The 25,475-nt window shown below is 39.6% G+C and overlaps 1 protein-coding gene across 1 annotated transcript in view; it reads right to left on the bottom strand.

Moving 5' to 3' along the window:
* Positions 1-25,475, bottom strand: part of LOC122798817 — a 3,666,270-nt gene that overhangs the window by 2,293,531 nt on the left and 1,347,264 nt on the right. The window contains exon 10 of the mRNA XM_044067940.1: positions 21,575-21,624. Within this exon, the coding sequence (XP_043923875.1) occupies positions 21,575-21,624 (50 nt within the window). The remainder of the gene's footprint in view (positions 1-21,574; positions 21,625-25,475) is intronic.

Raw genomic sequence — 25,475 nt, 5'->3', positions numbered from 1 at the left:
AATGGAGCCGAGGAGGTAATATCCATTTCCGAAGCCTTCTCCTGCGGCCCCGAGGACAATGGAGCCAAGGAGGAAGTATTATCCACTTTTGAAACCTTCTCCGGCAGCTCCAAAGAGGCAGACAGAGCCGGAGATCTTTTCTTGGCCTTAGAAGGCTTAGACTTAACACTAGAAGACGAAGAAGAATATAAGGCCTCTTCAAAGGAGGGCTTAATCAGGCCCTTCAAAATCAGTTTATTTTTTCTTTCCTGCAGTACCCTAGGGCTAAAAACGTAGCAAAAACTGCAGGACTCTTGCAGGTGAATAGCACCAAGACAATAAACACAGATGGAATGCCCATCTGTAATGGACATTTTGTAGCCACATTTCATACACTTCTTAAACCCGGAGGGTTTATGTTCTTTCTGCTCTTTAGACATGGTAAACAACCGCACAACTCTTAACCGACAGAGACAAACACAAGAGGAAGGCGGGAAAAAACAGATAACACTAACGGCCAAGGAAACTCTAATTTAAACATTTCTTTGGAGGGAAACTAACCACCGACAAAGCAAAAACCAGCACAATTTTACAAGGGAACAACAATGGAGAGGATGAGGTCCTCTAACTTAAATGGGCCTAGCCCGCGAAACAGAGGGATACCACAAAAAAACACAGTACTCACAAATGCTCACAAGAAACTTGCCAAAATAGAAGACTAGCTATTAAAATAGCTTTTACAAGACAACAGACTGCTAAAATACTTAGAAAAAGTATTTGAAAAGGGTACTTAGCCACAGCCAAGCGAGACCACGTCCTAACTCTACGAGCGACAAACGAGATCTGGGGCTAGGGCGAGGTGCATTTTGGGATACCGGGTTATCCCAGCCAATTAGAGACTTCATGCTAGAGAAATAGTTGGCCGAGTCGGAGCCGATTCTCGGCTCCAAACCCGTGAGTAAAGAATGTAGGCGAGATAGGACCACATAACATCTTGTGTTCCGATATAAAGAAAGCTAAAATACACAATCATTGCTGGTTTCTCATAATTACTGGCAGCATGTTACAATAGTTCAAGAACTCAGTTATTTTACAGCCTTCAGACTTCAGTTTACACTCACATTTTTCATGTGTATACTTTGCATCTGCAAGTCTCAATTAGCTCCCAGTTCACATATCCCTTTAATTAACACAGAAATGTGCTTAGCCAGTCTTAACACAGACCTCAGATGTTGCAGTGATCATAAAATTAATTATATATGTTATTACTACCCAATGCATAAATAAAACATGTCAAAATGTCTCAGGTAATTTTTCTGAAATATACATTACTTTTTAACAAGCAAGAAATTGTTCCAGTTGAAGAAGCTATGAAATAATATGCAATTTTTGCCTTAAAAGGGGCACAAAAGGAATTTGATAGTGCATAATACTTTTCTGTTATAATAATAGTAAAACGACAGGAATTAAATATGGAAAAGTAAAAAATCCTATTTTTTTGTTTGTTTTTGCCTGTTTATTAATATATGTTTCTATTAAGAATATTGTATTAATAAATCATTCATTAATAAGAACATAAATGCATGTCACCATATTTTTATACAATTCACAACTAAAATGAAACACCCAACTATTTACACTACATACACTAAAATGAATGATATTTAAATAGTTATTTAGCAGGTAAAGTCATTGTTTGCAATAACTGATGAATTTGAATCCAATGACTGGAGACAAGTGGTGATGGCAATCTTTTCTTTCAGATTTTGTATTCCTTACTAGATAATGTTCTTAACAAGTGATGAATTCTTCATATACTTTCTATTTTCTTGCAATAGTCTTTCTTGCAACAGCTACAATAGTATATAAAAGGTAGTAATGACCTTTTTCATAAAACTCAGGGTCAGAGAATAAGAATCATCATCTCTTTTGAAATTAAGAATTTATCTGGCCATATTGCTTGTAAGAAATTCTTAAATGTTTGCCAACAAGATAATAAACAGGAACAATCATAAATAATACATCTCCAGCAACAGAATTTTTTTATGTTTACATATTTTTGCTAAAATCTGTTTAAACATCTCTGTGCACATACCTTCCACAAATGAGTCAAAGCGATACTACATAATGATTTTATCATTAATAATTTATCATCATAGGATAAAATAGTAAATCTATCCTGTTTCCTGAAAGTGTCATTTGTGTCTTCTTTCTGATGTACTAAAATCTTATAAAGATCATAAAGAACAGAAGAGTTTGTTTTATTTTTGTAAACGATTTTATATAGATAAATTATTAGATTAGGATTATTATTATGATTTGATTGCAAGAGCCTCCTAAAATTATCTAAAATATAAGATCTTACATCCTGAATCTGAAGCCATTCATTTTGAACTAAACAGAATTCAGAATGAATACCTGTTGCAGATTTCAAAAGACCATTGTCAAAATAATTATACCATCCAATAATGCCTTTTTCCTTCCCATCTTCTTAACTTATTTCTCTTTATCAAGCGAGGCATAACTCTGATCCATATGAGCCATTTTAGACTCAGGTGAGAAGCACTCTCTGGTTAAATGACACCCTGTCACATGAAGTGTAAATGAAATCAAACCCTGCACTCAGGGAAGCAGCTTATTAACGGCACTGACTCTTAATCCTCTGGACTAGCTGTCAAATTAGTCCTTTTCAAAGATCGTCAGAGACCCTCCTGCAGAAAGTTAAACACTATAAATACTAGCTTTAGCAGCTAGCATTCACCCATTTCAGTTTTCTCTGCCCATATCTGCAGGATAACATGTTTACTTGTATCCTTCATCTGGGCCAAGATATGTTCATGCAGCCCTCTTCGTTCTTTGTTCTACTGTAAATGGTCAAGTGATCTATAAAAATAATGATGAAAGCTATTTCAGCTACTCTGTTTCTAACTTATTTCATACAATTATAGTGCAATATGTACCTAAGAAAATATGAACCATGCTACAAAGGGGAATGCAATGTGTGGGAACAAGACTGGATACATGAGTGTCTCTTGAGGATCAGATGGCATAATGCATATTAAAATATTTCTACTACCTTCATGCAGTACGTTCACCATGAAGAGTAAAAAATCCTAAGCAAGTTTAGTTTACAATATCTAGAAAAAAGCAAATAAAGCCAAGATGCTGAAAAATTTGCCTAGATATATCTTGCAGGACAGACCTTCCTGTTCCCCATGAATATAGCTTTAAGGATGCAGCTTTGAGTAAAATTGTGCACTAATGATCAAGTAGCCACTCCACAGATATATGGCACGAACACACACGTAAATAATGCATGTGATGCAGGAATGCACTACACTTTACTTACATTAACAGACAGAGCACGTAAAATGAAGCAATAAAGCATTCTGAATTAGTTCACAGAAACCTCCATAGGCATGCACCTTAATAACACATGCAATGCAGGAATGCACTACTCTTTACTTAACAAACAGACCAGGATTTAAGAGCACATAAAATGAAGCAATAAAGCATCCTGAGCTAGTTTTGCTACTGGCTTCTCTTACAGGAGTAAGACAGACAGTTGGTTCACCATACTGTTGTTTTGGGTCTATATTACATACTCGAAGTTACTGAACTTCGAATACCATATGGTCAACACCATATGATCGAAGTTCAGTAACTTTGAATATGTAATAATTAAAAAAAAAAAAAAAAAAAAACAGGGGGCAAGCCCCCTGCACCCCCCGCTACTTAAATATACCAACTCTGAGATCGTGCTACAGTGTAGGAAATGGAAATTTTCCATTTCCACGCTGTGTTGTGCTGAAGTGCAACCTCGGAGTTGATATATTTAAGTAGCGGGGGTGTGGGGGGCACAGGGGGGCTTGCCCCCTGCTTAAAGCAATTTATAATCATTACTTTTTTTTTTTTTTTTTTTACATATTCAAAGTTACTGAACTTCGATCATATGGTGTTGACCATATGATATTCAAAGTTCAGTAACTTCGAGTTTGTAATATAGACCTTTTTGTTTACTCTCACAGTTCAGAACCTTAATTAGAGGAACACTTCCAATACATGAAATAATTGCAGCACCTTAAGGTAAACACTAAAAAGTGAACAGAACAGCTTAAAGAATTCTCTCTGAGAGTGGCTTTATTCATAATAGCAGTCACCCTAAAATAAAGAACACACGACAAGTAGTGGTAATCTGTTATGTATGACATCACACTGTGAATAAAGAAGAAAGATACCATTAGTTTGGCTTTATTTGCTTCCTTTAAAGCCAGAATAATTAACTGGCATCACCTGATGAAACTGTAATAATTATTTAACTTCCCTGCATTGGTTTAATTGACAAGTAATACCACACAGTTGAGAAGGTATGAAGTTTCCACTTTACTGTAAAAGAACTATTAGTGACATAGTTATCAGAACAATAGAAAACTGATTTCATATCTACATGTCCAATAATCATAAACTATAGGGGTTTGTAAAAGGACATCAGGAGAGTGCTTCTCAAATAATGGATAATTCTCACTGGCAAGCTAACTATAAGGCTGCTTGAGATATTATTTATTGGCAATAAGGCAAGGGGTGGTCCAATAAAACTGCATTTACAGCAAATTGCTCAATATTTTGGAGCCCTGCCTATTAATATCTATCTTATTTATTTTGCATGGTAGAGACACAATGTATACCCCCACACACATACACACACACACACACACACCTTTAAGTCCAGTAAGTCAGTGTGCATAATAGTTATTCCAAGTATTATTTTTATTCTAAACCTCTGCATCACAAAACTAGGATTTTAAACTAGACTTTGCATCAGCTTTCACATGTGATTAACTTTCCAGTCAAACAAAAATATAAACCAAACCAAACCAGGAGAAAAACTAATAAAAAAAACACACACAAGGCCTCATAGATTCCAACAAATCCAACTCAAATAACTTGAAATGTAATAGTAGCACTTTCATTTTGTTTTATAATAAAACTTCTTCAGATGAAGTGAACCAAAACCACAATGTTTAAATACTAAAAAAATCATATGACAAACTTTTTAAATCATGTGACCAGCTTTAAAATCATGTGACAGCCAAAAACTTTCTTTAAACTCAAATGGTCAGCTTTAAAATCATGTGACAGCCGAGCCCCTCCAACAAATCCTACATTAAGTCACCATATTCAATAAAATAAAAGTTAAAGTAAACAAATAACAAAGGCTGAATACCTAAACATATAAACATGTAACTATATCTTACAAACCCAAAAGTAAATAGTTTTCTAGCAAACCAAACATTAAATAAATACTGATACTGATTCCCTCTGCCTATGTCCAAGGAAAAGGGGAGCATGTTTCATCTCCCCAGGAGCTGGAGCAGAACAAAGGTGAAGAGGAAACAAGAAATCGACCAACCCTCACACACTAACTATAAAGAAAATGTGGACAGTCAAGGACAATCCATGAATTGGAACATTTCTGATAGAGTGTTAAATGAAACTGAAAAAGCAGTACTTGAGAAGGGCCTTTCTTTCATTCCTTCTCAGAAATCAATAGTAACAGACTTTATTTTGGACTTAAAGTGTTTTATAAGAAATGTAATGTTAAAGTTGAACTTTGCAAGTATTAAATCTGATGAAATGGCATTTCAATTTAGAAAACCTAGTACTTACATTCCAATAAATCATCCAGTACTGGAAGTTTTTGAAATACTGTGCATAGAAGAGTTTAATGTAAGGGATGTACATATGACATATAATAATCTGACTAAGTTTGAGTATAAGACACTTGTTAATTTACAAACAGATAATACCATTGTTATACACCCAGCAGATAAGGGCAGTCCTGTAGTAGTAATGGATTATCAACATTATGTTCTCAGTATGAGAAGAATGTTGATGGAAGATGGAGCTCATAAGCTGATTACACAAAGGGAAGTGGATAGTATAATAAATAGAGTGAATAATGTACTAGGATAGTTTACTATCTAGAGCTACTGAGTATTCCCTATATAAGTATTTTAAAATAGAGGAACCTCTTATTCCAGTCATACAGGGTATACCCAAAATACACAAGCACTCCACTAACCCTCCTTTAAGATCGATAGTTTTGGGGAGAAATTACTGCACAGAATCAATTTCCATTTTCTTAGATAAAAAGGTTAAACCTTTATTAGAATGTAGTTCTGTAAGTTTACAAAACTTAAAACATTTTCTGAGAGATTTAAATGCTTTCTTTAGGGACCAAGACAGCATGGTTGACCTCATTCTGGTCACTTTAGATGTTCAGTCATTATTTACAAAAATACCTAATGAAAGTGGAATAACTATGCTACGACAATATTTGGTTAAGTATAGTAAGTATGAAATTAAGTATATAGATTTATTATGCCTCCTTATAGAGACAGTTTTGGAAAACAATATATTTATGTTTGAGAAGGACATCTATTTACAAGTGGATGACGTACCTACGGGCACATCCTGTGCAAATAGCTATGCCAACCTGGTAATGGTCACTTGGAAGCAAGGGCCCATAATGGAGGGACCATACAGGGAACAAGTATGCTTCTACCGATGGTTTGTAGATGACCTTTTTTTAATATGGAGGGGCACAGAAAAAGAGTTGGAGGCTTTTAATTTCTATATGAATGGTATTACATCCTTTTTGAACTTTACCATGGAATATTCATATGAGCAGATACCTTATTTGGACATAAGTATGTCCAAGCCACGAACAGGGGATGTTAGCACCAAAGTGCACAGGAAAACTTGTCACAGAACTAATTTACTACACCTAAGTAGCATGCATCCCCCACATGTATTCGATAATATAGTAAGGGGACAAGCTGTGAGAATTTCCAAGTTATGTAAAAAGGATGATTTTTTGTGACAGAAATAGAAGAACTGGAGCATAGATTTTTAAGCAGGGGCTATAGCGCACATAAAGTTAGGTGTATTATTCAGGAGGTCAAAGAAAAAAGAACAGAAAAGGCACATCCCTACTTCTCTGATGTAATTGAGGGGATGGACGCTGAAATGCAGGGTAACAATAAGCATAATATAGTGAGATTACCTGCTTATTTTTCAAGTAATGCTAGAATACCCACTAATATATATATATATATATATATATATATATATATATATATCTATATATATATATATATATATAAGAAGTTTTGGCCTATCCTAGCAGCTAATGAAAGGATACTAGCCATTGTTGGTAATAATCCGAGTTTTGCATATAAAAAATATGAAATCCCTGAAAAGAAGGTTATCCTGTTCAGTGGGTAGGAATACTCAGTGAAATACTGACTTTGGAATGAGTAGTAGTGTGAAAAAACTGAGGGGATGCCAGCCCAGTGAGATAGAATCTTGTAAACAATTGTATGCATTTGTAAATGTTAATATAATCCACAGGCTTGGTTTACAAATGTAAATAGAAAGTACAGTTTTGTACCTACCATAAATGTAGATGTTCGAAGATCCACATTGCTGCAGTCCTTACACTTGGGTAGTCCGCTGTCCTCGGTCGGCCCGACTATCAAAGTATAAGGCTGACGTCGGTCAAGGCGCATTTGACTGACATCAGGACGTCAGGGTACAAATGCGCATGACCGACGTCATATCCTCAGTCCTTTCTTGCCCCAGATGTCAGAAGACCCTAGAAATAAAGGTCAAAACCAAAAGACAGCAAACCAACAACCAACCATCCTAGCACTAATAATATGTACAATATATACAATATACACCCTATTAACAACCCAACCCACACAACCGCCTCCAAGAGGGAAGGAGGGAGGGTAAATTGGACTGCAGCAATGTGGATCTTCGAACATCTACATTTATGGTAGGTACAAAACTGTACTATGTTCTTCATCTCACATTGCTGCAGTCCTTACACTTGGGTAGAATCCCAAAGCAGAGGTAAGGGAGGATGGCTAAACTATAAGGAAGCAGGAGCTGCCAAAATGCCCTGCAAAACAGCAGTGGCAAAACCAGCCCTGGATTTAGAGTAAAGTGGAAGGTGATAATGCCTAGAGAAAGTATGCACTGAACTCCAAGTAGCTGCCTCCAAAATATCCTTAGTTGCCACCCCCCTCAAAAAAGCTGTCGAGGTGGCAGTAGCCCTAGTGGAATGAGGCCTAATCCCAGCTGGAATTTCCTTGCCATGATGGGAATAACAGAAAGCAATGCAAAACCCAATCCACTTAGAAATAGTTTGTTTTGACACAGGCTTGCCCTGAGAACTCAAAGCAAAAGAAACAAATAACTGCTGAGACTGCCTGAACCCCTTAGTTCTGTCCAAATAATATCGCAACTGCCTGTGTACATCTAAAGTGTGCAAAATCTTTTCCCCTTTATTTTGGGGATTTGCATAAAAAGCAGGCAAATGAATAGTTTGGTTTAAAGCCACACTAGAAACCACTTTAGGCATAAAGGAAGGATTAGTACGTAAAGATACCCTATCCTTATGGAAAATTAAGAAAGGCTCAACCGCCATAAGGGCCTGTAACTCAGAAACCCTTCTTGCAGAGGTAATAGCCAACAAAAAAGCAGTGTTCCATGATAAAAACTTTAACTCAGCAGTAGCTGCAGGCTCAAAAGGTTGTAGAGTGAGTTTCTCCAACACAAAATTGAGATCCCAAGCAGGCGTAGGAGCTCTTCGTGGGGTCTTATATTCTTTGCCCCTCTAAGAAATTGCTTGAACAAAGGATGAGAAAACAATGGTGGGTCACAATCATAGTGAGCTGAAATTGCTGCAGCATGAACCTTAATAGAAGAGAAGGACAAACCTTTGTCCAGTAACTCAGTAAGATATTGAAGAGCCACACTTAAATTAGGCTCGGAAATATCAAAATCCTTTGCTGCACTCCAAAATAAAAATCTCTTCCATTTATCTGCGTACACTTTCCTTGTACTAGGCCTTCTAGCTTCCAAAATAACATTCAAAACTTGCTGTGGAAGTGGAGGCCCACTACGGTTCAAAACAGAATATGCCAGGCTGTTAGGTGCAGAGAGTGAAGCTTGACATTGAGCAAATGACTGTCCTCCTGAAACAACAGGTGTGGAATCGAAGGTAAAGGCCATGGAGGCTTCCGTACCAGGCTTCCCAGTAATGGGTACCAATGCTGTCGAGGCCAATCTGGAGCTATCAAAATCATCCTTGGCTTGTCTTGTCTGGCCTTCAGTAGTACCTTTGGGAGGAGAGGCAGAGGTGGAAAGGCATACACATGAAGATTGCTCCAATTGAAAGAAAGAGCATCCACTTTCCAAGCTGTGGGATGAAACCTTTTTGTGCAAAACTTTGGCAGCTGGTGGTTTAGTGGAGAAGCGAACAGATCTATGTCTGGAGTTCCCCATGACACTGTCAATTTCTGAAATACATGAGGATCCAATTTCCACTCGTGGGGATCCATAATTTGTCTGCTCAACACATCTGCTAAGGAGTTCTGTGCTCCTGGCAGAAACCTTGCCTGAAGATTTAGCTGTAAACTGAGAGCAGTCTCCCACAAAATCATTGCTTGCCTGCAGAGGGGATAAGAATGTGTTCCGCCTTGCTTGTTGATGTACCACATGACAGTTGTGTTGTCTGTTAGAATCAACACCTGCCCTGGAAGAAGTAAATCCTTGAAAGCTATTAATGCAAACTGGACTGCTAACATCTCTTTCAAGTTGATATGTAGATGCTGTAGTCTGGCAGGCCACTTGTCTTGTATCCACTTTCCATTCAGATGAGCTCCCCAAGCTATGTCTGAGGCATCTGTCGTTAGAATCTGACTCGCCTCTGGCCGGGTCACAGAGAGTCCCTTGTTTAGGTGACATTCCTGAGCCCACCACAAAATTCCTTTTGAATGCAAGGTATTATTTGAATGACAGTGTCCAATTCCTGGCAGTGCTGTGTCCATACATTTTTGAGATACCATTGCAGCTTCCTCATATGCAGTTTGGCATTGGGAAGCACCAGAATACAAGATGCCATGAACCCCAAGGCTTGAAGGACTGTCCTTGCAGTCAGCCTGGACAGATGAGACAACTGATGAAAGTAAAGGGAAAGATTCTTTTGTTTGTCCGGGGTCAAAAAGGCCATCTGGGATGCTGTATTCAGTCTCACACTCAGAAAGCACATGTCCTGAGAGGGTACTAGACTGGACTTTATTTCGTTCACAGAATACCCCAGGCATCTTAGCACTGCTATCACATAGTGTAAATGATGAAGAAGTTCGTCCTTTCCTTGAGCCAGAATCAGGCAATCATCCAAGTAAGGATAAATCTGTATTCCTTTTAACCTGAGGAAAGCTATCACTGGAGCCAGAACTTTCGTGAACACTCTGGGCGCAGTAGATAAGCCAAAGGGCAATGCAGAGAACTGATAATGAGAATTCCCAGCTCGAAAACGCAGATACTTCCTGCAACTCAGTCTGATAGGAACATGAAGATAAGCCTCCTTGAGATCTAAAGTTACCATCCAATGATCCTTGCCCAGCAGAGGTAAAAGCTGCTGTAACGTCAACATTTTGAACTTGGGAATGTCCAGATAAGTGTTGAGGATAGATAGGTCCAAAATTGCTCTCCACGTGTTCCCTTTCTTTGGTACTAGGAACAGGCGAGAATAAAATCCTAGGCCCACCTCTGGCATAGGGACCGGCTGAATGGCCCCTATTTGGAGTAACAGAGAAATTTGCTTGTGAGCCTCTATTCTTTGTGGAGGAGGAACGTCTGGCATGCCTTTGAAAGGAGGCAAGGTATGGAAATAAAACCTGTAACCGTGGTGTATGATATCCAATACCCATCTGTCTTGGGTAATTAAACTCCAATTTTCTTTGAAAAGTGCCAACCTTCCTCCCAAAGGTGCTGCCAGACGAGAAGGCTCTGGCAGCTGAAAAGGTAGGTCATTGGGTCTGTTTACGAAAGGACTGACCCCTGCCCTCACCGAAGACTGTGCAGGAGAACTCCTGTCCTAGGCCTGAAAGAGCCCTGAGCTCTGCCCCTACCACGTCTAGCTCTACCCCTAGACTGGGAATCATAAGAAGGATACGTCCACCCCTTAGCAGGCCAATTTCTACTAAACTTTGGAGGCTGAACCTGCAAAAAATATTTAACAGTCTGCATAGACTTAGCCTTGTCTTCCATTTTCTTTAAAACTGACTCAACAGGAGAACCAAACAACACATCAGATTGTAAAGGAGCATCTAAAATCCTTGTTTTAACATGGTCAGATAAATTCTGATCCCTCAGCCAGGCGTGCCTGTGAATAACTGACCCAGTAGCAGCCACCCTAGACGAGCCCTGTATAGCATCAAAACCACATTGCAAAGAATGCTTACCCACCTGTTCAGAAACATGTACTAAATCTTGCAACTCTTTACAATCAATACCTTCCGCCAGAGCATCAACCTTAGACTTCAATTGTGAAAGGAGATAATTTTGGTATTTCAACATGTGAAACTGGCAATTCAAGGCCCTCAGAGCTAGAGTGGAGGAAGTATAAACTTTCTTTCCCCATCTATCCAAAGCCCTGGCCTCTTTATCAGAAGGAACCGGATTCTTGACAACAGAAGCCTTAACACCTTTAGGCCCCTGACTAACAGTTTCTGGGTCCGCCCTAGGACTCTTAAAAAAATACTTATGAGCTTCAGGCACCCTGTAATACCCATCAGGTTTAACAGGAGCAGGAGGCAAAGAATCAGGATTAAGAGAAGCCTCTGAAAAAACATCTTCCACCACATCCAAAACAGGAGGTATAGCCAAAGGCCTATGCTGGGGTAAAAACAAAAATTCCCTAAGCCTTTTCCTGGAATCAGAGAAGTCCTGACCTTCCCACTTAAAATGTTCCCTCATGGAATGAAGAGTTTCTGAAAAAGAAAAATCCTCAGGAGGAGAAGCAGGAGGAGTAGAATCATCCACCTCAGAATCAGAATAAGGAGAATACTCCTGCAAGTCTTCAGCCGAAGACTCTGAAACATCCGAAGCCTGCTCAAAACTCCCTAACTCAGGCTCCACCCTAGGCCTCTTATCAGGAGGGGGCAAGAACCCCTAATCAAAGTAATCAAATCTTCTGCCATTTTAAGCATATGCTTCTTGGGCACAGTTCCAGAAGAACTAGGGGTGACACCAACTGAAGCTAAACCTGGCCTGCCCCTGGGAGAAGCCTTGGAAACAGAAGGAGAGGGCCTAACCACCTTAGGAAGAGAGGGTAGTATAGTAGCCTGAGAAGCCCCTTCAGCCTGACCTGCCTCCTGAGAGGCCACATCCTGCAACAACAAAGTCTCTCCTAGGGAACCCAAAGAAACCTCCGGTGGAACCACCGGCTCCACCGACACCTCTAAAGAACCGGCGTCCGGTACGGACGGTTCTTCTAGCCTAGGCTTAATTGCTTTGTCCTTGCGCTTCTTCGAGGAAGCGGGCGTCGGAGCATCCGACGGCATTTTATAATTGCACCGCTTCCCGAAGACTAACCTGGCACAATCTAACCTTCTCTTTATAGTGCGTTTATTGAATCTAGCACAAGAGCGGCACCCAACAACGTCGTGCTCAGGCCCTAAACAAGGAATACACAAAGTATGATAATCTCTATGCGGTATCTGTTTCCCACAAGAAATACAATTATTCACTTTTTCTGACATCCGGTAAACCACTGAGGCAAGAAAAAACTAAAATATTCCCCAACGGGGTACTTAGCCAACTTTGAGTCGGTCTGAAACTCCGGAATCGAAAAATTTCAGAACGCCAACCGGCACTTGCAAAGCTGCTTCTGCATCGGACCATGCGGCAAAAAAGACTGAGGATATGACGTCGGTCATGCGCATTTGTACCCTGACGTCCTGATGTCAGTCAAATGCGCCTTGACCGACGTCAGCCTTATACTTTGATAGTCGGGCCGACCGAGGACAGCGGACTACCCAAGTGTAAGGACTGCAGCAATGTGAGATGAAAAACATCTATATGTTATGATTAAACTATATGTTGTACTGAGCTTCAACAATGTAACCACAGTGCACTTTGCTGGCAGAAAGATGATAAGTGAAGCATTTTATGACTATTTGATCTCAAACTTGGAGACAGGATGTCTAGACCAGCAAATTATTTCTATTGTTTTGATACCAGAGTTAATTGCTAGAGTTTGCATGTAAAATGTCTTTTACTGCTGTGGCTTCCTGCAGGTGCAAGATTACAACGATATGTTAAACTCTGAGTTTCTGTTAGCCTGGGAAGCTAAATCAGAACTGTTAAGAATGATGTAATCTGAAATGACTCAGCAGTACTCCATATTATTCATTTAAAGACTTTCTCAGAGAGAGAGAGAGAGAGATAGCATTTTGGATTTTGTCTGAACCTGAACACATCAACTCACCAGCACTCTGCCTTTGCTCTGTAAGTAGGATCTTAGATCTTAGTATTTCTCTTAGAGTTAGATAGAAATTTAGCCAGATTAGTCTAGCTGTTTTCTATATTTATGTTAGACTATCCTACAATATTGTTTTAAAAGTTTCCTGTGATCTCTGAACTCCGTATGTCATTGTGTTGAAGTAATAAGATTTGTCTTGTATTTTTATTATTTATTATTAAATATTTTTAAACCTTTCAACTGTGGCAGTTTTGTGTAGAGATAATTTAAGCTCTTAAGAGTACAATGCATGTATTTGGTGATACTGTCCAAGCCACTCCAATAGCTTTAGCCGGGTTCCTATTAGAACGATGAAAACACATTTTGTCAAATGCGTTTTTATCGACACCTACAGAGTAAACAGGCAAAACAGCGAAGCGGCTGTTCAGCAAATTCTTTCCCTGGGAAAGAAGTCACTTGACCACTTTGTTGCTTTGCCGTGTTCTGCACTGTAGTGTGGTCTCAGAGATTTCCTTATCCGGTATAACTCCGGAGTGTAAATGTGCAACAGTTACTGACCTGCGGGTTAAGGTAAGTGCATATGTTTTAAAATGTTTACTTTTTTTTTGCATTAGATGTATGGTTGAGTTATGTGTATATGTGTTTTCAGCTGTTTACTTTTTTTTGGGGGGGTAGAATTAGGGTTAAGGTACATGTGTATGTATTTGGAACTGTTTACTGGTTTTTCTTTGTGGTTGGAACAGCGATTTATTTCCCTAGGAAAGAAATCGCTGTTCTGATACACTGTCTCTGTTTTAAGCGTTCAATGTTTTAATATAGACCCCTTTAGCCCTGGATCACACTTACTATTTGGATAACAGTAATATTGCACAGTTGAATTGGTCTCCCTTTGGGAAGGACCTTATAGTAGCTGATAATAGTGGTTGATGGCAGTGGTTTCTACCTCATAGTCTGGGCAAGAAGAGGGCATAGCTGGGGAATCTGTGCCAGCCTTCCCCAGGAGTCTCTGTGTGTTTGTATGTAATTCTTATCTTTTTATTTCAAAGTGTGTGTGTGTGTGTGTGTGTGTGTGTGTGTGTGTGTGTGTGTGTGTGTGTGTGTTTGTGTGTGTGTGCCAGCTACTTGGGCAGGGACACAAAGCACTGGTTGGACAGAGAGGGTACTGGAGGTTTTAGCTTGACCACTAGGCTGAGATCTGGACCCTATAACTGTGTCAGTGGGGAGTCTTATTGGGGATCTGGAGAGAAAGGGGGAAACCAGCCCCAGACTGACTGTGACCTCTATGTGCTCTTAAGAGAAATTGTACTTTTCTGTGTGTGTACTTGTTATCCTTTCCAATGTGCATGCCCCTCACTGGTGTTAGTGGTGAGGATTGAGGCGCCTTGATTACTGGGCAAGTGCACAGGTACAAGGTGGTAAGAAAGGTAAGTGATGTTAACTACATGGTAGAACTGCTAAGCAGGAGGCAGGAGCACATATTGTACCATGTTAACATGATGAAACCACACCATGATAGGGAAGCCCTTGTGCTGAGTATTTGCAGTGGATTGCAGGAGGAGTCTGAAGGAGATCTTGTGACTAATCTCCTAAGTGAGACTTGGGAGTGACACCTCAGTGGAAGGAGGTAGCAATGTCCCAGCAGCCATCTCCTACCCAGGTTCAAGAAATCCAAGCAGTGTTACAGGAGTTTGGGGACATGTTCACTGGGAAACCAGGGTGCACCCACCTGGTGCAGCACCAGGTGGATACAGGACCCCAAAGGCCTATTAGGCCGGCCCCTTATAGGGTGCTTGACAGAGTCAAACAGACTCTAAGGGAGGAGATACAGGAGATGTTGGAACTAGGGGTAATTCAAGAGTCCAACAGTCACTGGGCCTCCCCATTGGTGCTGGTGCCAAAGACGGATGGCAGCACCAAGTGCTGTGTTGAGTACAGAAAATAAAATAATCACACAGAGTCAGATGCTTACCCCATGCCTAAGACAGATGAGGCCCTAGAACAGCTGGGTGGGGCTAAGTATCTTACCACCATTGATCTTACCAAGGGTTACTGGCAGGTGCCCTTGACTCCCACTGCTAGACAGAAGTCAGCCTTTGTGACTCCTTCTGGCTTGTATGAGTTCACAAAGATGCCTTTTGGGATGAAAAATGCCCCAGCAACTTTCCAGAGGCTGGTAGATCATATCCTAGCTGGAGCAGGAGAGCTTGCCCTTGCTTATCTAGATGATATTGCCATCTACAGCCATTCCTGGCAAAAGCACCTTCAACATGTCAGGGAGGAGATGGGCAGACTACAGAGGGCAGGGTTGACCATTAAGCCCAGAAAATGTCAGGTGGGTATGGCAGAGGTCTCTTACCTGTGACATAGAGTGGGGAGTGGTAAGATCAGGCCAGAACCTGCCAAAGTGGAAGCCATTCAGGCATGGCCTGCACATGTTAACAAAAAGCAGGTGAGGGCATTCTTAGGGACAGCAGGGTACTACAGAAAGTTTGTCCCCAGTTATACTACCATAGCTGCTCCACTCACAGACCTGACAAGGAAAAACAAGCCACAAAAGGTAGTGTGGACTACAGCATGTCAGCAGGCATTCCAGAAGCTTAAATAAGCTTTGGGAGGACCCCCTGTGTTAGCCAGTTCAGATTACAGCAAAGAATTTATTGTGCAGGTGGATGCTTTGAACCATGGGGTGGGGGCTGTACTTAGCCAGATTTCTTCAGAGGGAGAGCAGCACCCAGAGGTTTATCTCAGTCGTAGGCTCAAACCGAGGGAGGAATGCTATGCAGCTGTAGAAAAGGAATGTTTAGCCATAGTGTGGGCACTGCAGAAACTTCAGCCTTATCATAAAACTGTAAGGAACCACCACGATGTAGAACGAAGATTTATTTAAAGAGAACAAGCGCTTTCACGCACCATCCCGGTGCGCTTCATCAGGTTACAATCAATAATAAAAACTCCCATCCTTAAATACAAAAACTCCCATCAATTAAACATTCAATTCATCAATTAAAACAGTTTAGTAAGGTGCTTTAAAGGGGAAATGCATCCTATACACCCACAACATTTTAAAATGTTCATGTATATTCTAAAAACTTCTTTTTTAAAAGATGCAAATGGCAAAAAATGAATAATCAATTTAATTTTAGATAGGTCTATTAAGAAAAATATAGCGTTCATTACATAAATCTACTTAATTTTTATATATGAATCCTTTTCTACAAAACCACTTACTTGATAAAATCACGCAACTATATACATATGATAAATAAATACTGCAAAAATACAAGTAGGGTTGCAGGTAAAATATATGTAGAGAATATATATCATTCATTCCTAAATATTGATTATATTAATAATTTCATATTGATAATAATAAAATATGCATTTTGATGTGTTAAACATACGGTAAAAACACACTATATATGTAATGCTGTATATTGCATGTTTATATATCAACAAAATCTGATAAGACATGATAGAATATATAAACAATATCCAGGACTGGTCATAACTAATAAAATGGGTTTATATTTCAAACAAAACCATTATACATGCAATAGTTTAATTGCAGGACCAAACCAAAATGTATATAAGAGAAAGGGAAGGGATGACAAGGAGGGGGGAAAGGGGGAAGAGGGTGGGAAAAGAGGGAAAAGGAAAAAAGGAGATCTTGAATGGTCACAGGTCACTTCAGCCTTTTATCTGTATGGAAGGAAATTCACTGTAGTTACAGATCACAATCCCCTAACATGGTTACACCGAGCCAGCCAGCAAAATGCTAAATTGCTAAGATTGAGCATAGGGTTGCAAGCATATGATATGTCAGTGCAGCAACCCAGTGGGATTAGCAATGCCAACGAAGATGGGCTCTCAAGACAGGGAATGGGGTAAGGTATTCTCAGACAGACCTAACCTGCTCAAGCAACATTTCTCAAGGGTCACTTGAAAAATTAGCTTGAGTTCTCATGTGGGGGATGAAATGTGAAAAAACCGAGGGGCTGCCAGCCCAGTGAGATAGAATCTTGTAAATAATTCTGTCATTTGTAAATATTAATATAATCCACAGGCTTAGTTTACAAATGTAAAGAGAAGTATATATATTATGATTAAACTATATGTTGTACTGAGCTTCAAAAATATAACCACAGTGCACTCTGCTGGAAGAAAGCCAGTAAGTGAAGCATTTTTTGACTGTTTGATCTCAAACTCGGAGATAACTGTCTGGACCAGCAAATTATTTTTATTGTTTTGAGACCAGAGTTAATTGCTAGATTTTAGATGTAAAATTTCTTTTATTGCTGTGGCTTCCTGCAGGTGCAAGATTACAAAAACATGTTAAACTTGGAGTTTCTGTTAGCCTGGGAAGCTAATTCGGAACTGTTAAGAATGATGTAATCTGAAATGACTCAGCAGTACTGCATATTTGTATTCTATATGTATTCAATATGTAAAATTTCTGTTTTTCTGTTGGACCTTTTCTCCTTGGGCCTCCGCTGAAAACAGACAATTATAGCCCAGTCGGACAAACCCGGTCAACAAATATAAAATAAATAAATAAATAAAATAAAATAAAATTTTGGATTTTGTCTTAACCTGAACATATAAACTTACCAGCACTCTGCCTTTGCTCTGTAAGCAGGATCTTTGCTCTTAGTATTTCTCTTAGAGTTAGATAGAAATTTAGCCAGATTAGTCTAGCTGTTTTCTATATTTATGTCAGACTATCCTACAACATTGTTTTAAAAGTTTCCTGTGATCTCTGAACTCTGTATGTCATTCTGTTGAAGTAATAAGATTTGTCTTGTGTTTTTATTATTTCCTATTAAATATTTTAAAACCTTTCAACTGTGGCTGTTTTGTGTAGAGATAATTTAAGCTCTTAGCGTACATTGCATGTATTTTGGTGATACTGTCCAAGCCACTCCAACAGCTTTAGCCATGGGTCACAATTACTATTTGAAGAACAGAAATATTGCACAGTCAAATTGGTCACCCTTTGGAAAGGGCCTTATAGTAGCTGATAATAGTGGTTGGTGGCAGTGATTTCTACCTTATAGTCTGGGCAAGAATGGGGCATAGCCAGAGAACCTGTGCCAGCCTTCCCCAGGAGTGTCTGTGTGTTTGCATATAACTCTTATCTCAAAGTGTGTGTGTGTGTCAGCTACTTGGGCAGGGACATGAAGCACTGGTTGGACAGAGAGGGGGTTGGAGGCTTTAGCTTGACCACTACGCTGAGATCTGGACCCTATAGCTGTGCCAGTGATGAGTCTTATTGGGGATCTGAAGAGAAAGGGAGAAACCAGCCCCAGACTGACTGTGATCTCTGTGTGCTCTTAAGGGAAATTGTACTTTACTGTGTGTGTGTACTTGTTATCCTTCCCAATGTGCAGGGCCCTCACTGGTGTTAGTGGCGAGAATTGAGGCTCCTTGATTACCAGATCAGTGCACGGGTGTCACAACTAGTCCCTGTAATATGTGTAACTTTTGTGAATACATAAATTCAACAGGACAGTTTTATTATCCCGATTTTGATAGGACATTTACATTTAGTGTTGCAGCTACATGTGGCACTAGAAATGTGGTCTATTTAGCCTACTGCATAAGCTGTGGCTCATTCTATGTGGGCAAAACTGGTTGGAGACTATGTGATAGGATAAGGGAACATATATATATATATATATATATATATATATATATATATATATATATATATATATATATATATATATATATATGGGTTCATGTAATTTGATCGACAGTTCATTTCACTGACAGTTCATTACATCGACAAGCATTTTAGGTGGGGGGCTTTGCCCCCCACACCCCCTAACTATATATATATCAACTCCAGGGTCACACAACATTGGGGAAGGGGGCAAATGCTTGTCGATGTAATGAACTGTCAGTGAAATGAACTGTCGATCAAACGACATGAACCTACACATATATACATATATATATATATATATATATATATATATATATGGGTCTACTTCTATTCGCTGACAGCCCATTTCACTGAAACCCATTTGGTCGACAGCTCATTTCATTGACAAAAGTATTCAAGGCAAAAACCTGGGATTTGCCCCCCTCCCCACTGTTGTGCGACTGTGGAGTTGTTATATATAGTTGGGGGTGGGGGGCACAGCCCCCCACATTGGGGGTGTGTGGGGTGCAGCCCCCCACCTAGAATGTTTGTCGATGAAATGAGCTGTCGACCAAATGGGTTTCAGTGAAATGGGCTGTCAGCGAATAGAAGTAGACCCATATATATATATATATATATATATATATATATATATATATATATATATATATATATTAATACCAGAACCACCACTAATGCCTTAGCTAAACTTGTCATTCACAAAGGGGACACGCATAAATTTCACTTCCTAGTTATGAGAAAAACTAGACTGGATGGGAGACGTGGAGATGTTAAAAACAAGGCAGAAACAAATGAAACCCACTGCATTATTAAATTAAGAGCTGACAGTGGCAGTGATTTGAATGACAAAGTCCCCATCAAACCCATACTGAAAGCTAGACCTCTGCGTAGATAACATAGTTTTAGTAGGATGTTAAACAATTTGTGTATACTGGTGGGGTAGCAGGGTAATAAAAATTTGTATTTTTATTTTTTATAGGTTGTTTATATGTAATTTGCATATTGTATAGATACATATACTAAATAGGTAATGTGGTTATAGCTACATATTTTATTATACAGCCTTGAATGCAACTAGTTTTAATAAATGTATTTAATACTAGCTGTTTTTGTAGTAGCAATTATGTTGTTTCTTCAAATGTGTAACAAGCAATCAGGAAGGTAGTGCAGATCCTGCCTCTTAAACCTGGTTGACTTCTTTGAAACAGTCACCAAGGCCATTGACGAAGGGAAGGTGGTCCACACAGCCTATCTGGACCTCGCAAAAGCCTTCGATACAATACCCCACTCGGGCATTATAGATAAGCTCACCAGCTTAAATATAAACCCCTATGTCACTAGATGGGTTGCAAACTGGCTCAAGGACAGAACCCACATGGTTAGAATTGCTGGAGCCATGTCAAACTCCAAACCAGTTACAAGTGGCGTCCCACAAGGCTCAGTCCTGGGACCTCTCTTGTTTGGTATATATTTCTCGGAGGTACAGGCCAACACGGAAGGACTTGGCTGACCAAGTTCGCAGATGACTGCAAACTGGGTGCCATAATCGACTCTCCAGCCGACACAAGCATCCTCCAAAAGGGCCTCATAGAAACAGACAACTGGTGCCAGAGCCATGGCCTCAAGCTAAATGCCAAAAAGTGTATAGTCATCCCCTTTGGCAAAAACAAAGTGCCACAAATTACCACATAGGTGGTAATCCATTAAGTACAGAAGAAGTCATTAGGGACCTGGGAACCCAAGTTGATAGCAATCTCTCATTTGACAACCACGTGGCCAAAGTGGTTAGAAAAACATTTTATATAGCCCACCTAATCATGAAGGGATTCACATCTAGATTAGGGAGGTCATCGTGCCTCTTTACTCATCCCTCATCAGGCCCATAATCGAGTACAATGCCCCTTTGGGATGTACCTTACCAAACACCTGCAGCAACTGGAAAGACCCCAAAAGTACCTCACCAAGAGGATCAAAGGGCTCAAACAGATGCCATATGCTGCCCGGTTAAAGAAACTCCAGCTCTACTCAGTGGCATACCGACTGCTCAGAGGTGACCTGTGCCTGACGTATAAGGCCATGTCCAACCCGGAATTAAGGGACATGCTGCACCTCAAAAAATCCAAATCCCATCGAGCTACACGCTCGAGAGACTTGAACCTCAGCACCGAAATAAATAGGACATGCTGGAGGGACAGATTCATAACCCAGAGGCTCCCTTCACTATGGAATAAAATTCCTGTCCAGGTTAGGCAGAGTACCTCATTGACTCTCTTCAAGAGGAATCTTGATGAGTGGATGGGAGATCATAGGTTTACCCCGGGTATCACTTCTGTGTCACTGTTAGACAGAGGCACAGTATACTAACCTCGAAAAAGGGCATAGCAAAATTAATTTAAAATGGGTGGCGAAAGCCAAACATACTCTGGCTAGGCTTATAAATGCCCTAGGGCAGATAGCCTAGTATGAACCTATGAACCTATTTGAATAAGCACTGTATTTAAAGGATAAAGGTTTTTGATTAATAGTATCATCTGAAGAAGCAGTCTTTGTAACTGTGAAAGCAGTTATGCTTGGATTCCATTAAAGACATTTTATTTTTATAACTGCTGGCCATTGTTTTATTCTTCTCCATTTTATGCTTTTCCTTTTGGCTGTCCTGTGGAGCAGGCTATTTATCTGGTGTATCGTTTTGTTGTTGTGCTGTAGATTTATTCATATATGAAATACATATAATTTTATAATAAAAACAATAGAGCATAAAACATTCTAACAGTAACACAATAAAATATATATACCAAGACTAAGTACCATATTAAACCTTACATAACAACCTGCAAGCTTTTAAAGCAGGTTTAAGTGAAACCTGGCCGTTAAGCCCAGAACCCCTATCCGATCTCATTCTAATAATCCACTGTAGCTCAGCTATCTCAGTAATATTGCTTGTCATCTAATCGTGGATTCTCAAGAACTTTATCTATTACCATAAATTTAAACATGTGTGGAGCCCCTTTTTCTTCTATGTGTTTAGCCAAATCATTACATTTATTATGTACCCGGATCTGATATAAGTGCTCTCTCACATGTTCTTTTTGACTCCAATTCATCTTGCCTATATAAAATGAAGTGCAGACCATACAATAGGCTAAATAGACATGATCTCTAGTAGTGCAATCTGCTTTAACTTTAAAACAAATCCTAGTACCTATATCAGGAGATACAAAACAATTTCAACTGTCTATATAGCCACAAAAACTGCACTTCCCACATGGATAAGTGCCAAGCGCCTCACCACTAAGCTCAAACTTCCTATTACTGTCAGGGTAACACAGAAGTCTTTTCAAACATTGTTTTATTTTTAAAACAGAAACGTGGGGCAATCCCCACCACCTCCCTAATCCTATCATCAGTGAGTAATACTGACCAATGTTTCCTTATAATATTGGTAATGATACTAACATCACTGCTATAATATAAAGAAAAAGAAACATTCCTGCTCCTGGGGGCCTTCTTATCTAATCTATCTCTAGCAGCAGAGAAATAAGGTCTAGCATGTAACACCCTCATCTGTGTACTTTGTGACAGCCCCTGATCACCTCACTTTCCTTATTTCCCTGTTCAATAAGGTCAGATTTCAGTTCCTAGAATCATTCAAATAACCATCTTCACATACATTCAGTCTAGAAGTATGCATGCCTTGTCCCTTAACAACATTCAAATTAAGGAATTTCTATGGTACTCTTTCTTAAATAGTCTAGTGCCAAAGGATATATCCAAATTCCTAAACACTTAAACATCTAAAAACTCAGTATTAGCCATATAATATTTCAATGAAAACTTCAAAAATGAAGTAGTTCAATGAAGATTATCAATAACGCCATGCAAATCATTAACCGTACCTGTCCATATTATAAATATATTGTACACAAAGTGACAATAGAACTTAATATAACTAGAATACATTGTTGATGTAAATACACAACCATTTGCTCATTGAGCAAGTACCATACTGGCGAAGCTATTGATGCAGGAAGCACCCATAGCTACACCACATTTTTGTAAAATATACTCTCCATCAAAAACAGAAGCATTTTTTTTCCAACACAATCTCAATAAACTGACAAATTATGTCAATCAAATCCTTCATTATATGAACTAAATTGAGAGAGATAGGCCTCAGCAAACTCTATTCTTTCCAAATTGGGAACACAACAAAATCACAAGTATAACTAACAATTAACAGGAAGGGAGAAAGTACTACTATATTCATATAAATTCTGTAAAAACTGTTTAGAATCTCTTAAATCAATTTCAGATTTGTCCAAAAGAGGCCTAAGCTGTTTGTCTGTGAAGATAGACAATGCCTCAGTGAGCCAGCCTCTACCAGCCACTATAGGTCTTTACAGTGGCATAGTGGGATTTTTATTGATCTTAGGAAGCCCATTAAAGTTAGGAATCAGTGGAAGTTCAACTATCAAGTAATTAGCTAAATAAAGAAGTTATGCACCTACCATAACGTTCCATGTTAGTTGTCCTTCATCTCTCCTTCCTTCTTGCTGTTTGGGTTCGGAGCTGATCCTCGGCTCTGACTCGTCCTACTTTTATAGCTTGAGAGCTATTTACTGGCTCGAGGCCAACCCTTATCCCAGAATGCCCAGCGTCAGTTACCCAGATCTCATTTGTGATATCGCACACTAGACATATAAAATAACCAGTAACCTAAAACTGATTTACCAAAATAAAGATCAGAGTAAACTGTCATAAAATTACCTGGTATGTGAACCAAGAAAAAGGAAATCAGCCAGTGAAACCCTAGTGAACTCCTCTCAATCCTCCAGGCAGGGGGAATGACGGGAGGATGCAAGAAGGAAGGCAAGATGAAAGACAACTAACATGGAATGTTATGGTAGGTACATAACTTCTTTATGTTAAGTAGCCCCATTTCGCCTTCATTCTTGCTATTTGGGACAGCGTCCCTAGCACCTAAAGACCCCGGGGAGCTCATTGGAACAGACTCTTCAGAACAGTGGAACCAAAGGAAGCCCTGCTCCGGGAGACCACATCAACTTTGTAATGAGAGATAAAGGTATGAGGATTTGCCCAAGTGGCAGCTGCACAAATTGAGTCTATGGGCAATTTAGACTGAAAGGCTACAGAAGTGGCTAATGTTCTAGTAGAATGACTTTTTGGTTTTGCTGATAGATCTTTATGTCTTAAATGATAAATAAAGGCAATGGTGTCAGATAACCATTTGGATAAGGTCAGATTAGAAACTGGAAGACCTTGCTTATTGTGAGCATAGGAGAGAAATAAGTTGTCTGACTTTCTTAGCTCTTTAGTCCTATGTAGGTAAAAACGCAATTGTCTGTGCACATCCAGTTGGTGAAGACTGTATTCTGCCTTGTTGCTATGATTGGGAAAGAAGACGGAGAGATCAATGGATTGATTTAAATTGTTTTCTGAACAGACTTTTGGTATGAAAGATGGGTTGGTTCTCAGAGAAACTCTATCTTTGTGAAACACCATATATGTAGGACAAACACAGAGTGCTTGCAGTTCTGAAACATGTCTAGCTGAGGAGATAGCAACCAGAAAAAGTGTTTTCCAAGAAAGAAATTTTAAGTGACATGAAGCTGCTGGCTGAAAGGGAGGCAGAATCAAAGAAGTCAAAACTAAATTGAGATCCCAAGGAGGAGGTGGATCCCTCACTGTGGGTCTAAGAAGAGATGTTTCTCTCATGAAGGCTTTGCAGAGCTTATGAGACATTATGCTAGAATTAAGAATTCCAATATGAAAATTAGATACCCTGATGGTAGCAGCAGCCACACCCGACTGAAAAAGCTCTGCTAGAAATTCAAGAATTTGATGGACTGGGGCTGAAAAGGGGTCTAAGTTTCTAGATTCTGCCCAGTAAGAAAATCTTTTCCATTTGCTAGCATAAGTCTTTCTCGTAGTTGACTTATAGGAAGAAACAATAATACCACGAACTGCTGGGGAGATACTTGGAAGCCTGGCTAAGGTAGGAAGTGGAGAAACCAAGCTGTGAGCTTGAGAGTCTGAAGGAATTGTTGTAACCTGCCTGACTGATGAATCCACAGATCTGGCACTGGTTCCAGAATCCAAGGCTGGTCCAGAAGGTGAAGGTGCAGGAACAGAAACCATATCTGTCTAGGCCAATAGGGGGCAATGAGGATCATTTTGCAACCCAATGATTTTGCTTTCTATATGAGTCTTGGAATTAGGGGAAAAGGGGGAAATGCATAAAGGAGTCCCTGAGGTGAATCGTGGACTAGAGCGTCCCTGGGAGTTTGACCTGGAGGGGGAAGCAGGGAGAAGTAGTTGCTGCATTTGTTGTTGAGGGGGTGGCAAATAGATAGCAGCAAGGCTAGCCCCATTTGCAGACGATAAGATCCGCAACTTCCTGATTCAGAGACCACTCATAAGGCATGAGGATAGCCCTGCTGAGCCTGTCCGCTATTACGTTGAATTTCC

Source organism: Protopterus annectens, chromosome 3.part1 (genome assembly GCF_019279795.1).
Source record: "Protopterus annectens isolate FY-2018-M chromosome 3.part1, PAN1.0, whole genome shotgun sequence".
Classification (NCBI taxonomy): Eukaryota; Metazoa; Chordata; order Ceratodontiformes; family Protopteridae; genus Protopterus; species Protopterus annectens.
Note: the sequence above shows the minus strand (reverse complement) of the source record. Positions and strands in the feature narration are given on the sequence as shown.